At 37.5% G+C, this 22,790-nt stretch overlaps 1 protein-coding gene across 1 annotated transcript in view; it reads left to right on the top strand.

Annotated features, from left to right (window-relative positions):
- Window positions 1-22,790, top strand: part of CLSTN2 (calsyntenin 2) — a 200,297-nt gene that overhangs the window by 120,383 nt on the left and 57,124 nt on the right. Inside the window, exons 3-5 of the mRNA XM_027685989.1 lie at window positions 1,215-1,423; window positions 7,709-7,858; window positions 20,346-20,531. Coding sequence (XP_027541790.1) covers window positions 1,215-1,423; window positions 7,709-7,858; window positions 20,346-20,531 — 545 coding nt within the window. The remainder of the gene's footprint in view (window positions 1-1,214; window positions 1,424-7,708; window positions 7,859-20,345; window positions 20,532-22,790) is intronic.

The raw sequence follows: 22,790 nt of genomic DNA, 5'->3' as shown, positions 1-22,790 counted from the left end.
CAGTGTGTTTCTGACCTCAGCTTTTGGACAGCAAGTCTCAGAGGAACTAAAATCCTCTGAAAGAGAGATGTATTGAAGGTCAGTAGGTGGTACTTTTTGTTCTGGAGCCAGTTCTCTACATAAGCTGAAGTGGTACAGGGCCTTCTTTTCCCCTTTTCATTCATGGAACTAATCTCCAGACCATTTGTCATTAAAGATGAATTTAACCTACATGTAGATGTATAAGTGCTGTACAAATTGTTCGTTTTGCTGAGAGCCATTTAAATAAATGATTTATAGTAATCATTCTTCCTTTTCCTGATCCAGGACACATGACAATTAAAAATTTAATTAGGTCTCTAATGCACGCTGAAGTTTTTCAGGATATTTAAAAAGAATACACATTTAGAAGGAAGCCTGCAATATCAAATAACCACCAAATCACAGAAACAGGTTTTGCTTCATAGTATTAAGTTTTATTATGTTTCCCTCTCTCATGTCAGTAACAAGCTGGTACATTCCACTTGTGGAAAATTTGGGTCTAATCTTAGCTAACTGAAATGTGGCCCATCAACACCAGACTTTATTACCCTTTCTTGTAGTGGTTTTTACAGTAAACCTCACACTAAACTACACCCCACATTGGGTACACTAATGGCTCTGCCACTGATCTCCAAAGTCCTTTCACTTCTCTGTCCCTCTGTTACTCTGCCTGTCAAACTAGAAAGCAAATTTTTTCAAAGCAAGGCCTTTAGAGTTTACTCATTAAGTACTAAAGACCTCAATGGGTACATGTACAGTGTTGTAACTAATTAAAGGATTAGATAATTATAATCAGCAGAAGAAGCCTTATTTAATAGGAAAAATGTTCATAAACTGGCCATTTTTAGGCTGTGAATATGTAAGACTACTGTAATTTTCTTCCTCTCTCTTTGCTCATTTTGCATTGTAATGGTATCATTGACTTCATTTTAAGAGGAAGAGTGATTTTAATAGGGAGCACCATGAAGTTCTCTCCCTACAAGCAGTGGCAATAGACTTTTACCTAGTGCCACATTAAGATACTAAATTGGGTAAATTAAACATAGAAATTCAGTAATATCTCATTTTATAGGTACTTACAGAGTTTTCTAGATATGTTTTGTTAGTCTTTTCAAGTGTTTTCAAAAGAAACTGTTAGTGAGGTACCATGATAAATTAATTTTTCTCTTTGATGTCTTATTTACTTATTCTAGGGCAGTAGTCCACATCCAGGTAAAGGATGTCAATGAGTTTTCACCAGCATTCAAGGAGAGCGTGTACAAGGCCACTGTGACAGAGGGAAAGATCTATGACAGCATCCTGCAGGTGGAGGCCATAGATGAGGACTGTTCCCCCCAGTACAGCCAGATCTGCAACTATGAGATTGTCACAACAGATGTTCCCTTTGCCATTGACAGGAACGGTGAGTGTGGAGAATGAACAGTCCTAAGTTCTGGGACAGAGAGCAACAATTTCTGTAGAGGGTATAATTGCGTGTTGATACTACCTGGGAACCTGGCTTGAGTGTTAACTCAGGAGAGTAATCCTGTACTCATCACTGAGAATGAGGGAATCGTTACACTGGGAAATTCCAGCCCTTTTAGGTAAGATTTGGGCAGAAAACAGCACAGAAATTTACTGTGGAAATTAAACCACCTGTTTTTGGTGAGCAGTACGCTCCTCTGTCACTCAGTCCATCCTCTTAATTGTCTCAAATCTAGTTTCTCATCCAAGTGATGGCATTTCCTAATGCAGCATGTAGTCCTACCTGACAGGGTTTATTCACTGGATTATAGCTAGTCCCATTCTTCTGAGCTTTCTGGAGCAGACCCCGAATATAGAATTGACAATATTCTGGATACATTTATTGATTGTTAAAATTTTAGGATTGTGGGTCCACAGATGTGCCCATTTGTGGGGCTTCCGCATTTGTGGGGCTTCCTGAAGCAGGTCCATTATTCTGCAGTATGGAAGAAAATGCGCTTTGCAGAATTAGTACCATTTTTCGTGGGTTTTGGTTTTAGTTGTTTTTCTAATATATGTAGTATTATATAGAAAAAATAAACCATATAAAGTTTTCCACAGGCAGCAATTTTTGAGCTTGATGGCCCTCTATGTCAGCTTCCTGCTTTCCCCAGTCAACTTCTCACCAGGGAGCAGCACAGAACATGACACTGAGTTTGGGAGTGGTGGCTGGGTTCCATAAAAAGTGTGTGGAACATCTTCCCTCCCATTCTCCACTTGCTTCAGACAACACAAAATAGTTTCCCGGGAACAAGCACCCTGTGTGCATACCTATCAGTGCTCTGATTTATCTTCCCTAGAAGAAGCATTTAATCCATGGTGTATGTAAGAGAAGAGCACTGTTTGGAAGTTAAATCTGATTTTTGGCCAAATTGGAAATTGAAAGCCTGCATGGAGCTCCTGTTTTCTCTGAGCAGACATTTTAATGTTGGGATTTTTTATAAAAACTCTTTACCCTGTTCAAAAATTATTCATCTCTATTTGTGCAGTTCTTGCACAATGAGCAGCTGAGCATCACAAGGTAATAACCTGTTGGCATCAATAAATTGTAATGACATTGGGGAAAATGTTATTATACACTGGGAGGCAAGTATACGATATAGGAGGTATAATCATGATGAGTATGTTTGTGTTTGAGTAAATGAGGTCATCTGGCACAGTAATCTTTTGCCAGAGAATTGCACAGAGGATTTTTTACAGGAAGGGGACGTTTGGAAATGAGCAATTCCCTAGAAGCTTTTCCTCTCTGTGGATTTTTTTCTACCTGTGAGATTTCCTATTTTGTCATATAAGGAAGTTCTCCATGTTTCTGCTTGAAACTATTATTTTTCCAGAGCTCCGCGGGATTTGCCCCCTGTGGGGCTGGGTACTTACACAAGTTTCATAATTTCATACCAGGTTTGTGACAGATATCATGGATAAATAATACACTGAAATTAGCAGGATACAGAGTAGGCATTTCTATTGCTTGTGCTTTTTCAGCTCCTATCACACAGTGCAGCTGCCTCAGGAGTGATCATGGGTTTTTTACAGTCAGAGGCATGATCAAAAGCATGTGAAATGTCAGGAATCCTTGGTTACATCTTTGTCCTCATGTGCCTGGGATCTGCTTTTCAGCAAAGGCAATGAGAAAATCATTGATTTAAACATGACTTTAAAGCCTACAGTGAATAATTGGTATAAGGTTGTAATACTTGCAGTTTCTTGGCCATGAATTCAATTAATATTTTTTGATCTATTTGTTCACTAAAAGAACAGTGCTGCCACAACCAACAGTAATTGCAGTCTAATTTGCAAATTTTTAAAATAATGGTAATTGCTTAAACCTACTGGGATTAGAGACAGAGTTAGAATAGATGGTTACACTTTTATTTTGTGACAGAAATACGTTGCTTAGTTCCAACACATTTCACTGCTGAGAATGTCTCTCTGTGGCAGCTGATATAAACTTTCTCTAGTGCAAATTCTTTGGCAATGTGCCCATTTTTTTTCCCTACAGGATGGCTAAAATAGGTGTATGAAATGCCTGGGGCTGCCTGCTAATACTGTGCTAATTAGGATTCTTGTTAATAGTTTTTTTTACCCATTGTGAACTACAAATCTGGGTTCTTGTGTCTTCTGCAGGTCATAATTTTTTCTGCTTTTTAGTAATGTAAGTGTGGAATTTCATTACCCAGCAAGAGTATAACCAGATGCCTACAATCAAACCTAAATATTGCAGGGGGCTCAAAAAGAAGGGATGAGGTGGGTGTGGTGGCTGGTAGTGAGGAAAACATGCCATTGTCTGTCCCAAACGGTGGATTTTTTCACCACCAACATATGAAACTAACAAAAACACAGGTCTATAGAAAGATGAACGTGCTATTCCATCAGCTCTTTTTATTTTGGCAGATCATTGTCTTTTTAGACAAAACTTATTTTTTGTATCTACTTCCATACATGGAATATTTTGTTGTCTTGAAAATTTACATTACACATCCTAAGCCTTTGTAAGTTAGGCCTTGAAAGGCATGTTATATAAAGCTTCCCATTTGCATTTGGCATCTCTGACCCTTGGTATGTGATTTCCTTGTGAATAAAATTACATTGTGTTATGAAACCATAGCACTAATAAAATTGACTCTTGTATATGATGAGCCTAACTTGGAGGGTAATGAGCTCTTAGGCATAAAATACAATCATGTAAAGGCAAATTTATGCTTTGCTATGCAAAGAATTGGGCCTAAAGGTATAAGTTATAATATGTTTTAAAGTACTATTGCATGCAGATTTGTGTAGTTTTCTTCTTAGCAGAGAGTCTCAATCATCGTGTCAGTTATTCTATCAATTTTGTGTAGGCTCTTTTCAGGTGACAGAAAAATTAAACCACAATTCAGATCTGTTGTAATTCCAGGTAACGACATTTCTATGCATCTTGCGCATTTATTTATCAGGGATCATGGGCGGATGATTAGAGAACTCAGATATAGATACAAATTCTGTCACAGCTCTGACCTACTCTCATCTCTAAAATGAGGATAACTCTTATTTGCCACCCACCACTGGGAAGCACTTCACAAATACATGTTCAGGTTGTTCAATGTGAGGATGAGATACTGGCTTATCTGTCCAGTCAGTACAGGTTCTATCAGGTTACATATCTTAGAGAACAGATGTGAACCGGACCTCACAAGGTCATCCTTTACAGCACTGAGACCTGTGGTAGGAGCTGTGTAAACTTCATGTGGTCAGAAAAGCAACTAAACTTAAAAGCTAAGCATCTGTTATTAATTTTTCTATTAAACCACAGACTCTTTCCACTTTTGTTGAAAAATTAACCTCTTTGACAAGAGGAAATTCTAATTCTTCAGTGGATTTATGGTCAAATAGAGCTCCTGGTGGCTCTTGGCCCCTGGAAATGTTGACCTGCTAATCCTGTGAGCAGGCTTGAGTCAGACCACTCATGTAACACTATCCCTCAGCTCTTGTAAGAGTTAGGAGATTCAGTTTTATACTTTTTATGCGCACAGGAAGTAAGTTTGGAATTTAAGGGGGAATTGCCATAGTAAATGAGCCAAGTCTTTCCCCATTCTTGTGACTGCTCCAAAGTAAGTTGAAAGACAGCCATAAAAGAGGGATGTCTGTATCAGTCTATCCCCAAAACTGACCTTGAAGAAACAGAGCTGTAAATGTCTGTATCCTCAGGCAGGATTTTTTTTATTCCTGTAGTCATTTATCTGGTTTTTGGGATTTTAATCTGTTATACCTCTGGGTATTTCTAGGAAAAGGCAGATATTTAGGAAGAGTGGAAAAAAAAATATTTTATGACCTAATTGTGAACTGTGTAGAAATATACTTACTTCTCCCATTACATTTTTCTCTTTTTAACATTAAATTCCCTGTTTGTCTGTGGGTGACATGTAAATAGAAACTTTCAGACCGTCAGCTCTAAAACCTTAATTAGTCTGTATTTATAGTGCTTCCCTTCTGTGTCTACTTTTTAATTATATTGATTAAATTGTTAAAAAACAAACAATCATAAAGGATCAGAGGTAACAAAAAAATTATTAGGAAATCAATAAACTATTGGGTAACAGCTGCAAGACGTCCAAATGACCTTCCAGAATAACATGTAATAGGGAGAAACTTTGTAGTCCAAATCTTAAAAGACCACAATGGAATACAAATTTTGGAAGAGAGATTTAGTGAAATGTAAATATGTTGTAATGATTTATAAATCTTATAGGACAGTTAATGTGCCACACAAGTTCTAGCAGTCTGCTAATGTAGGTTCAGGCAATTTTGGTTTATTGAGAATTCTCTTTGCTGATTATGGACTAAAATAATACCAACGAGAAGCAAATAGAGAAATATAAAGATTCATGTAAGAAATAATATAATGCAGAAGAGAAAGAGCAACTTAGCAGTAATTAAGCATACATAGTGGCAGCTTTTCATTAAATGCTCTTAGGCAGCTACTAATCAAGCAACTCAAGATCGTAAAACGGGTAGATTAAATTGTTTTGCCAATTGCTAATTCAAGAACAATGAAGTGGTTGGTGTTGTTATTGCAGTTGCTTTTGTGGAGGGAAGAGGAATCTACATGACAGACCTGAACATGCCTGGTGAGATGAGATACCCCAGAGACAGAACCACAGAAGCTGTAGGACACAGAATTGTTTCCATATTAGCCTTCAGCAGGTCTTCTGTTTCTCCACTTGAGACATAAAAATAATAAAAGGGCTCGTCCTCCTCTGTGCTTGCTCTGAAAGGAAGGGAGGCTCAAAGCCAACAGCAAAGGGGGTATTGGGCCTGATTTTAACGGCAGATGTAAGTAAAGGTTTGTTTAGACTACAGATTTTGAACCTGAAGATGATGATAAATGCAAAAGAAGCCTTCCTTCAGGCCTGGCCTGACAGTTTCAATTAAACTAATAAAGTTGGCTTTAATGTAGTAGTAATAAAAAGAAAAGTGGTGGGCTCTGACAAGGAGTGTGCATCAGAGACAGAAACACCTGCTAATAGTCTTGTCAAACTAATGGAGGTTTAGTGAAAGACTTTTTTTAACAAGTTGCATTTATTTGCTTTCTCCTGTCTTTCGTTCATTTGAATGAAAAGAAACCCCAAACCTGCAAACAATGCTTAACCTTGCATACCTAACAACAGATACTTTGACCAGCACCTGTGGGAATCAGTTCACTGTATTTGACTAAATTCCAGGATTTGAGGGCTCCCATTTCAAATTTAGCCCAAACAACGTGATTTTGCTGATCCTTGCTTGTAAGCAGTTATTATGTGTAGCATTGATCCAGTGTAAGTTTTTTTCTTGAATTCTAGAACAAAAATTATCAGAGGTGATGTAACAAACAACCCTGAGCAAAAGTGTGAAACATATTAAACAGGCTGAAGTTTCAATTTATACAAGAAGTAAATTTCAGTGCAAATGGACAGAATGAAAATGCTAATCTTGTTAACAGCAAAAACATACACTCTGCACAGTACTCTGAGTCCTGCAGGAAATACTCTTAAGATCTTTCCCTTCCTTCTGAAAGTTCCAGTGTTTTTGTTCCTGAAACAGGTAATTTGTCGCCTTTATATGTGTGTCAGGTTCAGCAGATAATCTCTGTTGTTGCTGAGTTTTATTTTCATGTGATAACTGTGCTGTCGTATCAAATACTGCTAACACTCTAATGCAGACGGTGATTCTGGAGCTCTTTCTATTTTTAAAACCTAGGGAAAGAAATTAAAGGGCTAAAAATGTCTCTCATCCGAAGGATAATAGATTTTGGAAAAACAGGAAGATCCAGCAGTGGATCTCAGGAATGTGGCTGACATGTTAAAGGAATATATTCTGTGACAATATGGAAGAGGAGGGTGCACCTACTCATACTTTACATTTCAAGATGTGACTGCTAATTAGTCTTACTGTCTTACTTTAGAAAGTGTTATTGAGCACGTTTTCTAATATATCCATGCTCGCATTATATCCCCGACATCTTATATTTACCTAAGAACTTCTTTATTTTTCTTACAGATTGAAAGAAAATACTTCCTATTCCTCTTAACTGTCCTGCCTGTGGATGTCCCATGTGCTTCAAAGAGCTTGAAGTCACAAAGGACTTGATTAACCAGGACCCAAATGTTACAGTCTGTGTATGCTTAGCCAAGAATGAATCTCTGAATGTTTTCTTGCATTGAATCTGTAGGTAACATCAGGAACACTGAGAAACTGAGCTATGATAAACAGCACCAGTACGAGATAATGGTAACAGCTTTTGACTGTGGGCAAAAACATGCAACAGAAGATGTCTTAGTACGAGTTAATGTCAAACCAGTGTGCAAGCCAGGCTGGCAAGGTAAGGTTTAATAGCTTATCTATTTTAATTTTTTTTGTTTAAATTTCTTTTCTTTGTTTTTTTTTTCCTCCCCCTCACAGTAAGGAAAGTGGGGTGCTTATTACAGTTGTATGTAAAACTTGCTATTTCTTATGCTCCATTCCAACAAAGTGGATAATAATCCCATGGTCGTTTACATTTTTCATGTTTCTTCTCTAGTCAGAACAAAGAACAGACTAGAAAAAGGGAATAAGACAAATTTCTATTCTAATAAGCTACCTTATAATTCAGTCTGAATATACTGGAAAGTGAAAAAAATGCTGATGATTTGCCTTTATCTTCCTAATCTTTAAATAAAACTCTTGAAGCCACCATGAGAAGGTACTTTTCCCATGTGAGCCAGAGTTGTTCAGATTATCTTGTTCCAGGTACAAAATTGGCTTTCAGGAGCATTTATGAGTCAGGGCACACTCACCTGGCAGTGGGAGTGAAAGGCATTTTCTATGCTGATTACTGATTCATATTGAGACATTTCAGGAGGAACTGCTTTTCTAAAAAGGTTATAAGGATCCACTCTCTGTCTGAAATGGAGAAAACCCCAGCTGGCAATGTGCTAGGAAGATAGATATGCCACTAATTACAAGGAATTAAGATGAAAATGAGGGCTGGATTAGGGACAAACCAATTGGATGTAACCACATTATGTAGATGCCATTCAGGATTAACTTGACCTTCATAACTGTAATTTTTAACCAGAATGATTGAGAAGGAAAAAATCAGTTTGGCTGTTGTGCTTAAAGGTAAATTGGCAGATTGACATTTAGAAGGAAAAAAAGGTTTTCTTTGTAAAAGGAGAAGCCCTGGTCTAGAGGACCTTGTAATGACATGTTTGCAGTAGCATGATTCCATTTTCACAGGCCTCACTAAGAGCAGAACTACATTTCGATTTTTCACACATGTACTAGTTCCCCACCTACCCAAGTACTTTGAAGAACATTTTTGTTGAAAAAAATATGATACCTATGAACTATTTCCACATTTTCTAACTGATCTTATTGTTCAAAACCCCATGATTTATTCCATAAAACCAATATGGTCTCTTTACACTGTAGAAATGTTCTGTTTCCATTTTATGGAGTTACCTCAAATAAATGAAATTCTCCCAGATTAGCTTGGAATTTTTATTAAAATGGGTGCAATCAATGATTATTTTTTTAAATTTCCATATTACTTCCATTTTAGGTATATTACTGATTGAATAATTTTTGCAAAAATACCTATTAATGGTGTTTAAATGGTGTTTAATAATGTTTGTATTGCCCAGTATTGTCATACTTAGTTCAAACATCGTTATAGGACAGATGGTTGTTGCTGGTCCCATGGGGTGGTAATAGACACCAGGTAGAAACAACCTCAAATCAGATTTGGTTGATTTTTGGGTTTTTTTTGATGCTTGTTTATATATAGTGTTTACAAGGTATTTAAGATTTTAATGAGAAGCTGGAATTCAGCCACTGTTCTTTTATGCATGTAAAGTTTATTTTCTTGTCTTTTACAAGTCAGATCTGTGTGTGGCTCGTGTTTGGGTTAACACTAAGTACTAATATAAGAGGCTACCAGGTTGTTGTTTTTTCCTGTAATGGTGATCAAATAGAGAAAACAGCATATACATAAAGAAACAAATTGAAAAAAAAAATCCAGTGTGTGAGAGTTCAAAGCAGCTTGTCTAAAGCATCTCAGATAGTAAAGGATATGCCTTGATAGCACTCATTTTTGTTTATTTCTGTGGAAATTTGGCATGAATAGTCATTCTCCCTTCTGGTCTGATGAAGTTTTGTCATAGGCCTTTATCATAGGTGAAGTAAGATTATGAAATAGCTCAATATGTTCTGCTCCATTTTATTCCATGTCGTCCACATGGGATTATAATTTACCATCTGCCAAACAGGTGACACCTCCCTGGCACGTCCCCAGGTCAAAGAGCACCACAAGTGCAAGGGAGTATGTTTCCTACTCAGAGTATAAGGTCTTTAGATAAACAATTGAGTAGGTAGGGCTTTAGTTCTTAATTACTAAGTCATTAACTTTAACTTGAAAATGAGCTGCAACATAATACTTCAAGAAATTTATACATTTCCCTCGATGAGATTTTTTTATTTTTAAAGGTGAAGAAATTCATAGAGGTGATGTTGTTTTCCACTTTGATCCAATATCTGTAAAAATTAACTGTTGCTAGGAAAAAAAAATCAAATAAGCAAAACTTACTAAGGTTATTTCCGGTACTTAAAGAGGAAATCTGGAGACTAGAAATGGAGGATATTTATAGTGTCCTTTTTTCTCTGTGTTTGTCACTCTGTGACCTCCCCACGAAGGGGGCAGGGTTAGGAATATCTTCAACACTTTCCCTGGGGTTCTGTCCACCCCTCCAGGGCTCTGCCTTTGTTTCAGTTCTGTGGACACAAAGCACACACCACATGTTTTTCCTGTAGATTCACTTCCATTGTTGTTCCTTTCACGCAGTAGTTTTAATGTCACAAATAGAGATTTCTGTAAAGTTACATCTGCCTTATCCAAAGCAGGGTAGATGGACTCGTGGCAACACAGTACTAAATATCCATATGGTATTTTCATTAAAAAGTCAAAGCCCTGCAATCTAAACCAGGTTTCCTTTAGCTCATTTATGGTACTATAATATTGTCTTGTCTTGTTTCTGGTACTTTTAGGAATAGTCTTCACAAAACTCTTACTGTCCCTGTGTAGTGGGAAATATAACAAACGGAAATTAAATATGAACCAGTGTGCTGAAAGATGCAGGATAGCAGAAAATTGAAAACAATTTTTCCTGTACTGAGCTTTCCAGTGAATGATGTACGATGTGGGGAGAAAATAGAGTTTAACCTCAAAAAAGGAAGGGCAGAATCATGTCCCCAGAAACTTAATATGTTTTGAGACTGTTAAAGGTCTGCTCAATTATTGACAATTAAACCACAAGTCAGGTTGCTCCCTAGAATGTTATTAATTTTGGACAGGAAATAGTTATTAAAACAAAAAAAACTCCTTCAAACCAACCAGCTGAATACCCCAGTAAAGTATCAGAGAACTCTGGTTTCCTGAAACAAAGAGGCAAGGCTGAATGTGTTTCTTAGGGAGATAAATGTGTAGCAAAGACAACAGTCCGAAAATTAGAAGTCACGTTGGCTCCTCTCTCCTCTTCTTCTAAAGACTTTTTTTTCCTGCCAAATTTCATATGACCTTGCATAAGCAATGGTGACTAACATCCAGTTTAAAACATCCAGTTTACTCTAATTAGAAAACAGGATTTCACAGTATCCAGCCTCAAGTGTTTTACCAAACTGAAAAGATATACACACACACCTAAGTACCTCAGGTAACAAAATAAAGTTGACGTTCTTTAAAAATTCATCTTAAAAAAAGAGATGTTCCTGAAAAATTCACTAACTTTCTAAATAGCATTTGCTTAAAAATAATTTTGAAATAAAGGCTTCTCTTTGTTTATTTATCTAATAGATTCTAAAAATATTTAATAAAGGTAGTTAATGTATCAAACATAGTGCATGTCACTTCTTTTCTAAGGCATGTAGGGCTCACTTGGGTGACCTAGGGCTTTGCCACCACCAAAAGGCACATTCCTACCACCTCTTTAATGTTGAATAGTCATTCAGAGCCCGTGTACAGGTCAGGTCAGCTTGCATTTCCTCCTGAAATAAAATCTTTCTTTTGTACAGAGAAGGGCAGGACCTTCTATTTCAGTAGCAGATCACTGAAGTCAACATACATCACAGGTGCTATTTGCAGTAGATGCTGAGTGATTTCAGGAGAGTATTCATGTGGGCTTTTAGTAAGGTGCAATTACTGAGGAAAACCAAAACTGTATTGGCTTTTGTGCTGCCAGTGCTTTTAACAAGGAGGAATATGATTACTAAAGCAATTGGCTTTAGGAGGGTGGTCAAGTGCAGAAACCTTGCTTATGAGAATAACATTTCTAGTCTTCAGGAACTATTTTAAAGGGCTAGGTATTTTCTGCAATACATATAAATTAATTTCTATTATTCTTGTGCTCATGCCTAGCATGCTTGGGTTGTCTTAGCTCTAAGATATTTACTAATATTTTTAAAAATTAAATTTATTGCAAAGCAGGGAGTCTTTATGCCACTCTAGGCTTGGCACTGCTGTGCATGCATTAGCCATACATCCTTCAAACAAGGTAATCATAATGAAATACTTACATTTGGCTATTAACTTGAATGGCACCATTTTAGCAGAAAAGCCATTCTAAATAATCACTCCAGGCATTTGAAAATTAACTGAACTCCTGAGTACTATTGATTTCTAAACTTAAAATTTACATATGTTCATACTTGTTTATGTATTTGTATCAACATTATTGTTTTCTTTGACTATCAGATGTATTTAGCTGTAATGCAGAACTTACTGAGGGAAGGAGAGCAAATCTTAGACTGAAACAGGTATGACTGCTTTCTCTAAATACATCTTCCCTGAGCACTCCAGGAGATTTCATGCGTTTCTTACTGAAGACATAGTGCTTTATATATTCCAAGACTACCTTTCTTTTGCCTGGCTATATCAGTCTGGTGGGTCATGGAAATGCTGTTCTTGTCTTAATAGGATCAGCTCCTTTTCTACTTGTCATTTTTCAGTGATGTCTCACCAGTTTGCTGAAGTTCCTGAGCATGAGCTGGCACTTTGTATCATTACTGCTAAGCACTATTTCTGTAACACCAGTTCTCAAGGTCATCTTATTCTGTGCTTGGGATATCCTCTTTCTGTATTGACTTCTAATGTAGCATTGCCTTCTGTTCTTTTCCTTAGCAGAAGTAACTAACACAGTCCTGGTTTTGTGCCAAGACAGCAAATGGAAATATCAAATAACACTCCCAAGGCAGACTCACCCAGATCATTACCAGTGACTTCCCTGTGTACCATGAATTTTTCATTTTCACAGTAACCCGTTATTGCCCTCTCTGTAGGCAGTTCTGCGTATCTGTGACAGCTGAAATACTAAAGCCTGCCTTTCCTATCTTAACTGATACAAGTAACCATTCCTTTTAGACCTATTTAACTAGATTCTAATTTCCATGTACCTCTGTGGAAGATGACTTTGTTCACATTTCTACATTTACAACTACAAAAAATATCTTTTCCTTTTTTTAATTTTAACTGCAAGATCTGAATGAGCTTCATTGAAGAAATTTTTTCATTGAGAAATATCATTGAGAAATTTCTTATCTCCGAGGTGTAGCTGACAGCTGGTGGTTCCATTAACATTTCCTCTTCCCAGAAGTTAAAGCACTAAGGGATATCCAGTTAGATTTGAAGCTTTTCCGTATGATTTTTTGTTTCTCTGCATGTAAAAAGATTCCACATAGACCATGGCCTTAAGAATTGAAGACTTTCCACACAAGTTTTGACATGCTCAATTCATTGATTTCAGTCACTAGTCCATGCAGTTTTTTCAGAGTCTGTCTCAGAATCTGAGAAGCATTTTACACATTCTTCAGTAGAGCCATTAGAATTCTCTGGCCACCTCTAAAGCTGGTATAAAGGAGCAGCAAGAGCAAGGTTAATTCCTAAAGAAAAGGAGCCATCTGTAATAATAGAGCTGGCAGATCCTTCCTCACCAAGGGCAGCCCCTCACCCTGCTGAGGGGAGCCAGGTTCAGCCACAATCCTCAGGGGAGGAGGCAAGTCTCAGGAAGTGTATCCATAGAGTTGGGATCAGGTCGGGGGGCAGGTCCATAGTGATGAGGCTGGGCTGTCAAGCCAGAACACCAAGTCCGGGCTTGACTTTTGAATAAAGAGACCCCTTGGCCAGAGCTGTGGCTGAGCTGGAGACCAGAACCCCTATGCACCATGAGTCGGGCCAAGCCTGATGAGGCTGAGCTAAAACAGGGCTCTTGGCCCACTGGTGCAGATGGAGGCCCCTGGTGAGGCTCGTGGAGGTTCATTAGGGCTTATTAGTGCCCATGGGCCTCTGACTCTGCAGGAAATATCTGTTATTGTTCAAGTGCAATCTCACAACAAATAACAGCTTAACCTATGCTGTTTCATATTTTTAGACGCTTATATGCTTATTTTGCATAATTAGGCACATTAGGGCTTGGGACTTTATGACCTGATGGAGAATTCAGTGTCACTAGGTCAAGCACAACGGCTATTCCATTATGGTTCACTAACTCCTCCAACAGCAGACTTTACTACTGTCCTGTACTAGTACAAATTTCTGTCTCTCTTTTTTTTTTTAAACTACCAACATGCTGCAGACAGAGAAGGTGTATATGAATGTTTGTTTATGCTTTGAGATGGGCATTCAAATCTCTTAGCAAACCATGGTGCCTTAGAGCTCTGGACATTCACTTGAGTCTTCTCTTTGCTGTGGAGGACTTTTAACTGAGTCAGACCTTCTGATTATCATTTCCTTAATAAATCACTCATTTCACAAAATTTAGTGGTCTTGTCACTTGTATGTTACTGGCTTGTAGATTGGCTGTCAAACCTAAAAATGTTTATTAACCTTCTTTTACTTATTTTATGACTGGTGGTGTTGGATGTGAAACTGATATTTTCTCCCCTTAAAAATTACCTGAAATTTAATGATTACTTTGCAGTGTTGGTTAAAAACATTAATATTTTATGTATATGTGCATGTGTGTATATGTGTATGTGTATTCATAAATGTATGGATTCATTCATGGCTAGGCTTCGTGAACGAAGATTTGGGAAGGGCTCTACCCACGTTTGTTGCAAGGATGTATGGACATAAGTACATTATATACATATGTATGTTAATTTAAAATGGGGAAAATAGATGTGTGTGTTATTAAAGAGAATTTTTTTTTCTGTTAGTGGTGGCTGCTTGACCCTTTAAAACCTAGCAATTGTATTATATTCCAGGCATCACACTGTGCCGTTGATCTTGCTGATTGTCACGCTGATTTGTGGCCAGTTAACCAGGGGACATCTGACCAAATCCACTCCCTTGTGAAATATTCCATTTCATGAACATGAAAATGCTTAGACAACCTGACCAGTCTGGATATTTTAAGCCATTCAGGATCTTCACAGAAACAAAGGAATCTAAGAAAGGGCCAGGCATGCAGGCACTGCCAGTCTTTTTGCTGACTTTCCTTCTGAGATGACACGGCATAAAAGATGATCCATTTTAATATATTTTAATATATCCATTCCTGATAGAATTTAAAATTCAAATAATAACGTTAGCTCAGTTTTGTCCCCCTTTAAACTGTGTCAAGAAACAGAATTCAGAATTTCTTGATAAGTCTGTTGCAAGGCTGAGATTTCCTTTTTTGCAAGTACAGATGTTCCTTTTTCAGAATTTTGAGGAGGATTAGTCGGGAAACAAAGGAACTGAACAGTTAATGTGATTGCTTTGGTGTGTCTTTGAGTTTTGGGGGTTTTTTCCACATAAAAATTAAAATCCTTTGAAATTAATTTTTTGAGATTGGCACAATTTGTAAGTCCTTAAATATAGAGAAAATGCTGCCCAAGAGAAAATATGCAGGAACTATTACCCAGGGTCTATTTTGCCAAAAAGTCCCTTATCTGAGCTCAAAGTAGAAATTCAAGTACCAAAGTGCTTCAATTTTGGAAATGTCTTATGGCCATTGATCTTTCCCACATGGAGAATTCCTGACTGTACAGTTTATTGAGGGGCTGCAGCACGTGATATTCTGGCAACATGCACTTCCTGGTAAATTCATGACGTTGAAAGAAAATTGTAGTTTTGTGAGGACAGTGTACTGCTCTTCCAAATGTCATTGTACACCATCTAGAGCTGCCTGGGTATTGCTTTTAAGATACAGAGAGTTTCAGAGACCATGAAAGAAAGTGTACTTTTGGCAACATTATGAAGACATTCTGATTTTGTTTGTGAAGTGGTTTTGTTTTGTTTAATTTTTGTTTATTCTGAATTGTTTCAGATTTTCAAATTTATAGAGAGAAAAATGTTTAATTAAAAACCCACACTTCAGCAAAGCTGTGAAGTGTATATATTAACAAAAACCCCGGAAAAACAACAATACAAAAAACCCCAAACCATAAAAAAGGCAGCAGAGTAACCTTTAGCTAAGTCTCCAGACTACATGGATAGCACAGATGTGAAGATGCTGCAGAGGAAACAGAAGAGATACCAATTACATTGCTCTGGGAACCTTATGTTCCAGCTATTACACAGAGATGCTGCAGAGACTCACTAACAGAACCACATAAATTTTATCTTTCATTTAATCACCAAGATGCACATCGTTGGTCCAGCATGAGAGAAGTTTTCATTTCACTGAGTTACAATTGTCTTTAATTACATTGCCATCGTTTTTAATGTCATCAGGTGGAACCAAAGTTTATAGCCACACACATGTAGGAGACATGAATCAGATCACTCCTCTGCACCAGTGCCATCCTCCTTCAAGGAAAAAAATCAAATTAAATGCTTCTTAGTGTCAACTAGCATTAGAAATGAATCAAAATTTAAAACATGGATCACAAAGAGACAGTCGTGTAGAAAATGTTAAGTGTAGAGATCAAGGAAAGTCTCTACATTATCTTTCTGTTAAAAGGAATATTTATTTAGTGCATTGGGAGTTACTTTTAAAGGCTCAAACTCTCACTGAAGTTTGATCCATTTTGATCTTGGAATAGTTTGAATATTTCAGAGGTGAAGATCCAAGTGTACACAGTTTGCTTATAACTGATGAAATCTGAGCCACAAACTTGACATGGTGATGTTTACACTCTAATATTGTGTTGTAGGTCTAATCCAGCTGGGGCTCTCTTATATTGTCTGGAGCAGCTTTGTGCCACAAGTGACAAGCAAAAGCCTACTGAATTTAAAAATCCAAACAAAGGCTGCAGGACTAAACAGTGCTAGTTTTATTCAGATTTTCCCCATGGGATTAGTCTTCTCCCCTGACTGGGGACTGAGACTTACCTTCCTAAACTTGCACTGTAACGTGGTGGTGTAGCAGGTTTGTATCAAAGGAAGAGCCCTGTTGGTTGGGTTTAGCCAATCTAAATCCACCAGTTCAGGTGGGATTATATATCTTTTGACTATTTGCATAATAGACGCATTTCAAGATACATTTTTTAAATATCCGAATTCAGAGGCTTTTGCAGACTCGGGTTACATGAGACATTTCCTCTGAGTCAGTTCTAGAGGAATGGAAAATGTGCCACGGCATTCCTGAAAGGAAAGTGCTGATCTTTTTAATAAATTCAAGGCAGAATATTATTCTGGGAGAAAGAAAAATCACAGTTTTCACCCCATTCAAAATGAAATTAAACACTTGGCTTATTCTTACAATAAACTCTTCACATTGCCGCCACTTGTTGCTTGTTCTAACTTAAGTGCTTTCCAACATTCCTAACTGTACTGGTGGTGAGATCCAGAGAGTGCTGGCCTTGGCTTCAACAGCTCTGGGATGCTGAATAGCTGGAGGCACAGGTACTATATAAGTAAGCCAGTTGTTTTGCATCAGAGCTGCTGCTGCCTTTGAGGACTGCCCTGCTATCACAGGGTTGTATTGTACTACAGTATTGCCTTGTGCTTGCCTGGGAATGCCTTCAGCATGGAGAGGAACTTGCTGGCAGACTCTTAAATCTGCAGTAAGTCAGTGAAAGTACTGCTGGTGGGGTTTAGGATGAGCACTGGTCTATGACAATGCAGTGGGCCCAGTTACAAAGAGACTTGTTCAAGTCTAGTTGATGTTTTACAATTTTGAGCTGAGATAAATGTGAGTGATTTAGAACACGCAGGGTTTGTGATCTCTGGGTACAAATTACCACTTCTGCCAAGCTGAAAGGTAATACCATGGAACAAAACACCTCTTCCAATCCATGTGGCAGAAACAAAGGGCTTCCATTATTCTTCCTTGTGAGCAGTGGCATTTTGTATGGTGTGGGTTTTATAAGAATTTCTTCATATAACTGGAGGTGAGTGTGCAGTTGCAGATATATTACAGTTAAAAATTCAGTCACATCTCACATTCATTTATGAATATTTTGCATGAGTGCCGGTTAATTTGATATAGCTGAGAAATTAAAATGGGCTGAAAGCTGCTGAAATAGTCAGAAATGTTTCATATATATATATGACTTTCTTTATTTTCTCTTTTGGGCAGAGGAATATAATGTCTTAACTGGTGAATAAGAGACTATAAAGATCAATAATTCATATATTACCAGTTTGCATACAAAACAGCAAATTAGCAAGTTATTTTATTTTTACCTGAAATATCTGAAAGAATTTGCCCCTCTTGTTCAATTGGAAAAATGTTAACCTCAAGTTTCTGTGATGAATAGGGAAGAGAAATCTATTATTGCAACGATGTACCATATATGATACTTGAAATTCTAATGGAACTGTCTTAGTTGACAATTGCTGAGAAATTATGCAATACTGTAGATCAAATCTAACTTAATAGGGAACAAATGGGCTGAATTACCTGAATATTACAACTGAAATAGCAACTCAACTGATGTGTGCACAGGCAATAAAGTAGTCATAGTTGTCTTAGTGATATACAAGTCCTAAAGATTTTACTAAAAATAGATACTAAACATGCTTTCAGGATGTTCCATGAAGTCTGAGCTTCCTCTTCATAACAAAATACTGCATCAATACCATTTGGATTAAAATTCATTAAGAAAATCTGGGAATTCTGAAATACAAACCAGTGACTTTTATCATCCTTTCTTTGTCTGGACTATGAACTAATGATTGCCCTACATTTCAAAATGTTCACACGGATGTTTGGATTTTCTTTGAAATGTTTAATACAGTTTAAGGCAGTGGGAGAGAGCACTATTTTTCAAGCTTTCTGAAATACGATCTGTAGAAAAAGACCAAATTCCTTCACCTACTTAATGCATATATATACTTATGTATAAACTATTACTCTTTTTCCACTGATATTTAGAAAGAATGTCTCTGTCCATTTGCTCTCAGAGATTTCATTGACTGCCAGGACCTAGAATTTTTCCATTTATGGAGTTCTCTTTTACAGGGGACAAAAAAAGTGAGAGAAACTTCAGCTCTACATGTGAGAGTATGCCACACTGCCACTTCTTGTGGCAAGCTCCACCGATACACAAATGTGCCCATTAGACAGCAGAGCTGAATAGTTTTGTGACTTCAGAATAATTAACTATTTGCATCTCCATATTAATATGACATTCTTACTTTGTGTGGTAACTTGGCTGGACTTGACCAAATGAGAAAGACATGAACCTATGAGAGCAATGAGGAGAAAGGCCTTGAAAATGACCAAAGGGCAGGAGCATCTCTCCTGTGGAGACAGACTGAGAGAGTTGGGATTGCTCAGTCTGGAGAAGGCTCCAGGGAGATCTTACCTTTCAGTGCTTAAAGGGGTCCTATTAGAAAGGCACATGGAAACATTTTACCAAGGTCTGTAGCAAAAGGACAAGAGGGAACAGCTTTAAAGTGGAAGACAGTAGATTTAAATTGGATATAAGAAATTTTTTCCTATAAGTATGGTGAAGCTCTGGCACAGGTTGCCCAGGAAAACTGTGGATGCCCTATCCCTGGAATTGTTCAAGACTAGGTTGGATGGGACTTTGAGCAACCTGGTTTAGTGGAAGGTGTCCTTGCCCGTGGCAGGAGGGATGGACTAAATGATCTTTGAAAATCCCTTCCAACTCTAACCATTCTATGATTCAGTGAAAATATGAACTGGAAAGATAGCTGAAATACATGTTTTTAATTATTGCTGCTTGTTTGGGTTTTCTCTGAAGCAGGTTGCAAACACCATAATTAATTGTATTTAAAAAATTAAATGCTCCAGTTGAGCAGCATAGTGGTATGTATGGCACAAACAGGTGGCTGCCTAAGGCAAGGGATTGTTTAAATATTGTGGGCTGTGAGACATCTGCATAAGCAAAACCACAGATTAGTCAGATCTGGCTGAAAGCATGAACAGTCCTCAGCTGTAACTTCCTGTCATTAATACTTCACAAAATTAGTGAGATGCTTGAAGACAAAAAGTGGCACTACAGATGTGTTATATTAGACTGATGTATATAGCCTGGTCCTTAGAGATACTTGTTCTGTATCACAAAACAATGAAATGTGACCAAACTCAGTGCAGCAGCCAGCCTCATCCCTGTAGAGTCAGTTTGTAGTCTGTCACAAGGACATGGACATTGGAGATCCAGACTGACATCAATTAGCACTTCTTGTCAGGGTATGTATGTACCCCATGCTTGTGGGACTCTAGCAGCACTAGTATTACTTAATTGATCCTGGCACTCTTATAAAAAGAGGGCCAAAATCCAATTTTTTTTAATACAGTAACTTATTGATGCCAAGTTCAGAACGTTTTTTGGCCTTAGACAGTGACCTTTGAGAACAATATGTCATTTAAAATTACATAACTCCCTTCACTTTTTTAATCACTATTGAATCTTGTTGGTTTTTTTGTTGTTGTTTTTTCCAGACTGGGACAAACGGATTGAATACAAACCTGGCTCTGGAAGCATCCCCTTGTTTCCCAGCATTCACCTAGAAACATGTGATGGACCAGTTTCCTCAATACACACCACTATTGAATTGCAGACCAACTACATTGGAAAGGGCTGTGATCGTGAAACGTACTCAGAAAAGTCTCTGCAGAAATTATGTGGTATGAATATGTTTTTTAGTCAAAATAATAATATTTTTTTCCAGATAAAGCACCAATTCCTTGTGACCTGTAAGCATGCAGTACTTGGGTTTAGGTCAGCTGGTTCATTTCAGATTGTAGCAACAAAAATAGAGAGAGTGGTGATATTTGATGGGTGCTCTGTTCTTCTTTTCCATGTTTTCACACTTTTTCATAATTTCTCCCTGCTAATTTTTTTCTCTCCTCCTCCTATTCCCTTTTCTATTTTTCTCCTTCCTCATTCTACCTCTTTCTCCTTCTTTATTCCCTCTGCTACAAATACTGGTGTGACAGTGTAGTGAGATTTCAGGTGTAGATTTGCCTTCATAGGAAGACTGTGGGATTGGAAGGAAATTGAATCTCCATGTTGTGTTTGAGTCTTCCTGACTCAGCTTTCTGTTCTGCTAGGTGCTGTGCCAGAGTACAAACAAAAAAAAATAAAAGAATATTTTGGGCAATCATTCTAGCAAAAATATCTAAGAAACATGAATTTCAGCTAAGAGTTGTCCGGTGGGGAAATGTTTCCTAATTATTTTCTTCCCTTTTCGTGCTTTTTAATAACTTGGTGTAAAACATACATATTATATTTGAAAGGTAGAGTCAATACTTGAAGATACTGCTATATGTTTTCAGACTTCAAGATTCTGTATATGGCAAAGCAATGGCTACATATTAAGTCTTTTGGCTTTTGAGATCTGCTGTTTCTCCTTCTCCTCTAAAATTCTGTTTTCTTAGAGTCCTCATCTGAAGCCCTGTTGGTGTGGAACATTAGTTCTCACCTTCTCCACAATGTCTCTTTCCGTGGCTCCTGTCTGAGCTACAGTAGAAATTGTGCAATTTTTTCCCATTTAAATGCTTGGATTTTGGCCTGAGGTGCTCTGGTGTGTGGCTTACACCTGCTTTGATGACCACACAGATATGTTAAGGTCAATACACTAACCTTTATGAAATAATTTTGTAAATGAAAATTATCAGTCAGCGTTACTAAATTATAAAAAATTAGTAGAGCCAAGTCCCAGGAAAAAATATTTTGTGGTTATGATTACAAATTACTAGTGGAGATGGGGGAAGTAAGTAAAGGTTAATAGGAGTAGTAGCAGCATTGTCATAAAAGCTGAATGTTTTAAACCTGAAAATTGCTTAGTTAAGATTACAGAAACAATCACAATTATAATCCTGTATCTTTTTCCATCTGACTGGGATCCTAGAAAAGCAGATGAGAACCCATCTGCCAATGGTATGCATCTTCATCCTGTTAATAAGATTAAATCTGAGAGGCTGAGCAAGACTTGATTTCATAAAATACTAACATTTAAGTAAAAATAAATGTTGTGGCGAAAGTGAAGTACTTTTACCTCCTCTAAGAACCTGTATTGGCAGAAAAAGGAGCATTGCTTTATCCTGTTATAGACCTGAACTGCAAATGGCACAGTCATTCAGAGCAGATCAGATCACTATGAACAGGACCTAAAGCACCAAATCATTACCTTGACATAAAACCCTATATCCAACCATATTATCACTGTAAGTGTAGGGCTGAAAGTAGGTACCTTCAGCTGGTGTAAAATTCCTTAATTAAGGAAGGTTGTGCAAAGTCTAAGGGGTTCAGTTGGCAGTGTGGCTTCATTGCCTTACCTGCTGACACTTGAGTAATAGAAAAGAGAATTGCAAGTCTTTCTCTTTTCTCCTGAAGAAACCGGGTGTTTCCTGATTATAGTCCAACTATAACTCATAGTCTGCACCAAGTGTAGGCCTAAGCTGGTGAAAAGCAGAATGATCAAAACCATTTCGGTAGGTCTGTCAATGCCATTGTAGTAGTTGCAAGCAGGAGGACAGAAGTTACTACTGAACTTCCAGCTTTTGCTCAGCACATCCATGAAGGAACAGAATAGAAAGCACTTGAGAAAATAGATAGTGTAAAAGTATATGTAAATGGGGGGGAAAAAATCCCACTGCTGAAAGAATATTTTTTTTTGTTCAAGTTCTCTATATATTCATAGAGAGCAGACATGCTAGAAACTTGTAATAGGACATGGATAAAAAGGTTGTAAGTGACAATGTGCTTTACATCAGAATTGCACTTAGACTGGCTTGCACTTTGGTATTTAGTATTTTTTACCAACCTTAAGGTAGAGAGAACTCCTGTGAGAGCACGTTACATTATTTCTGGAAGTCGTTTTTCTCCCAGAAATCACCTTATTGTAACTAATGCCCGGGTGCTAAAATTCTTTGAAAAGGAAG

This window comes from Neopelma chrysocephalum, unplaced genomic scaffold (assembly GCF_003984885.1).
Source record: "Neopelma chrysocephalum unplaced genomic scaffold, ASM398488v2 Primary Assembly neopelma1_70, whole genome shotgun sequence".
Taxonomy (NCBI): domain Eukaryota; kingdom Metazoa; phylum Chordata; class Aves; order Passeriformes; family Pipridae; genus Neopelma; species Neopelma chrysocephalum.
This window is presented reverse-complemented; position numbering and strand designations above follow the sequence as displayed.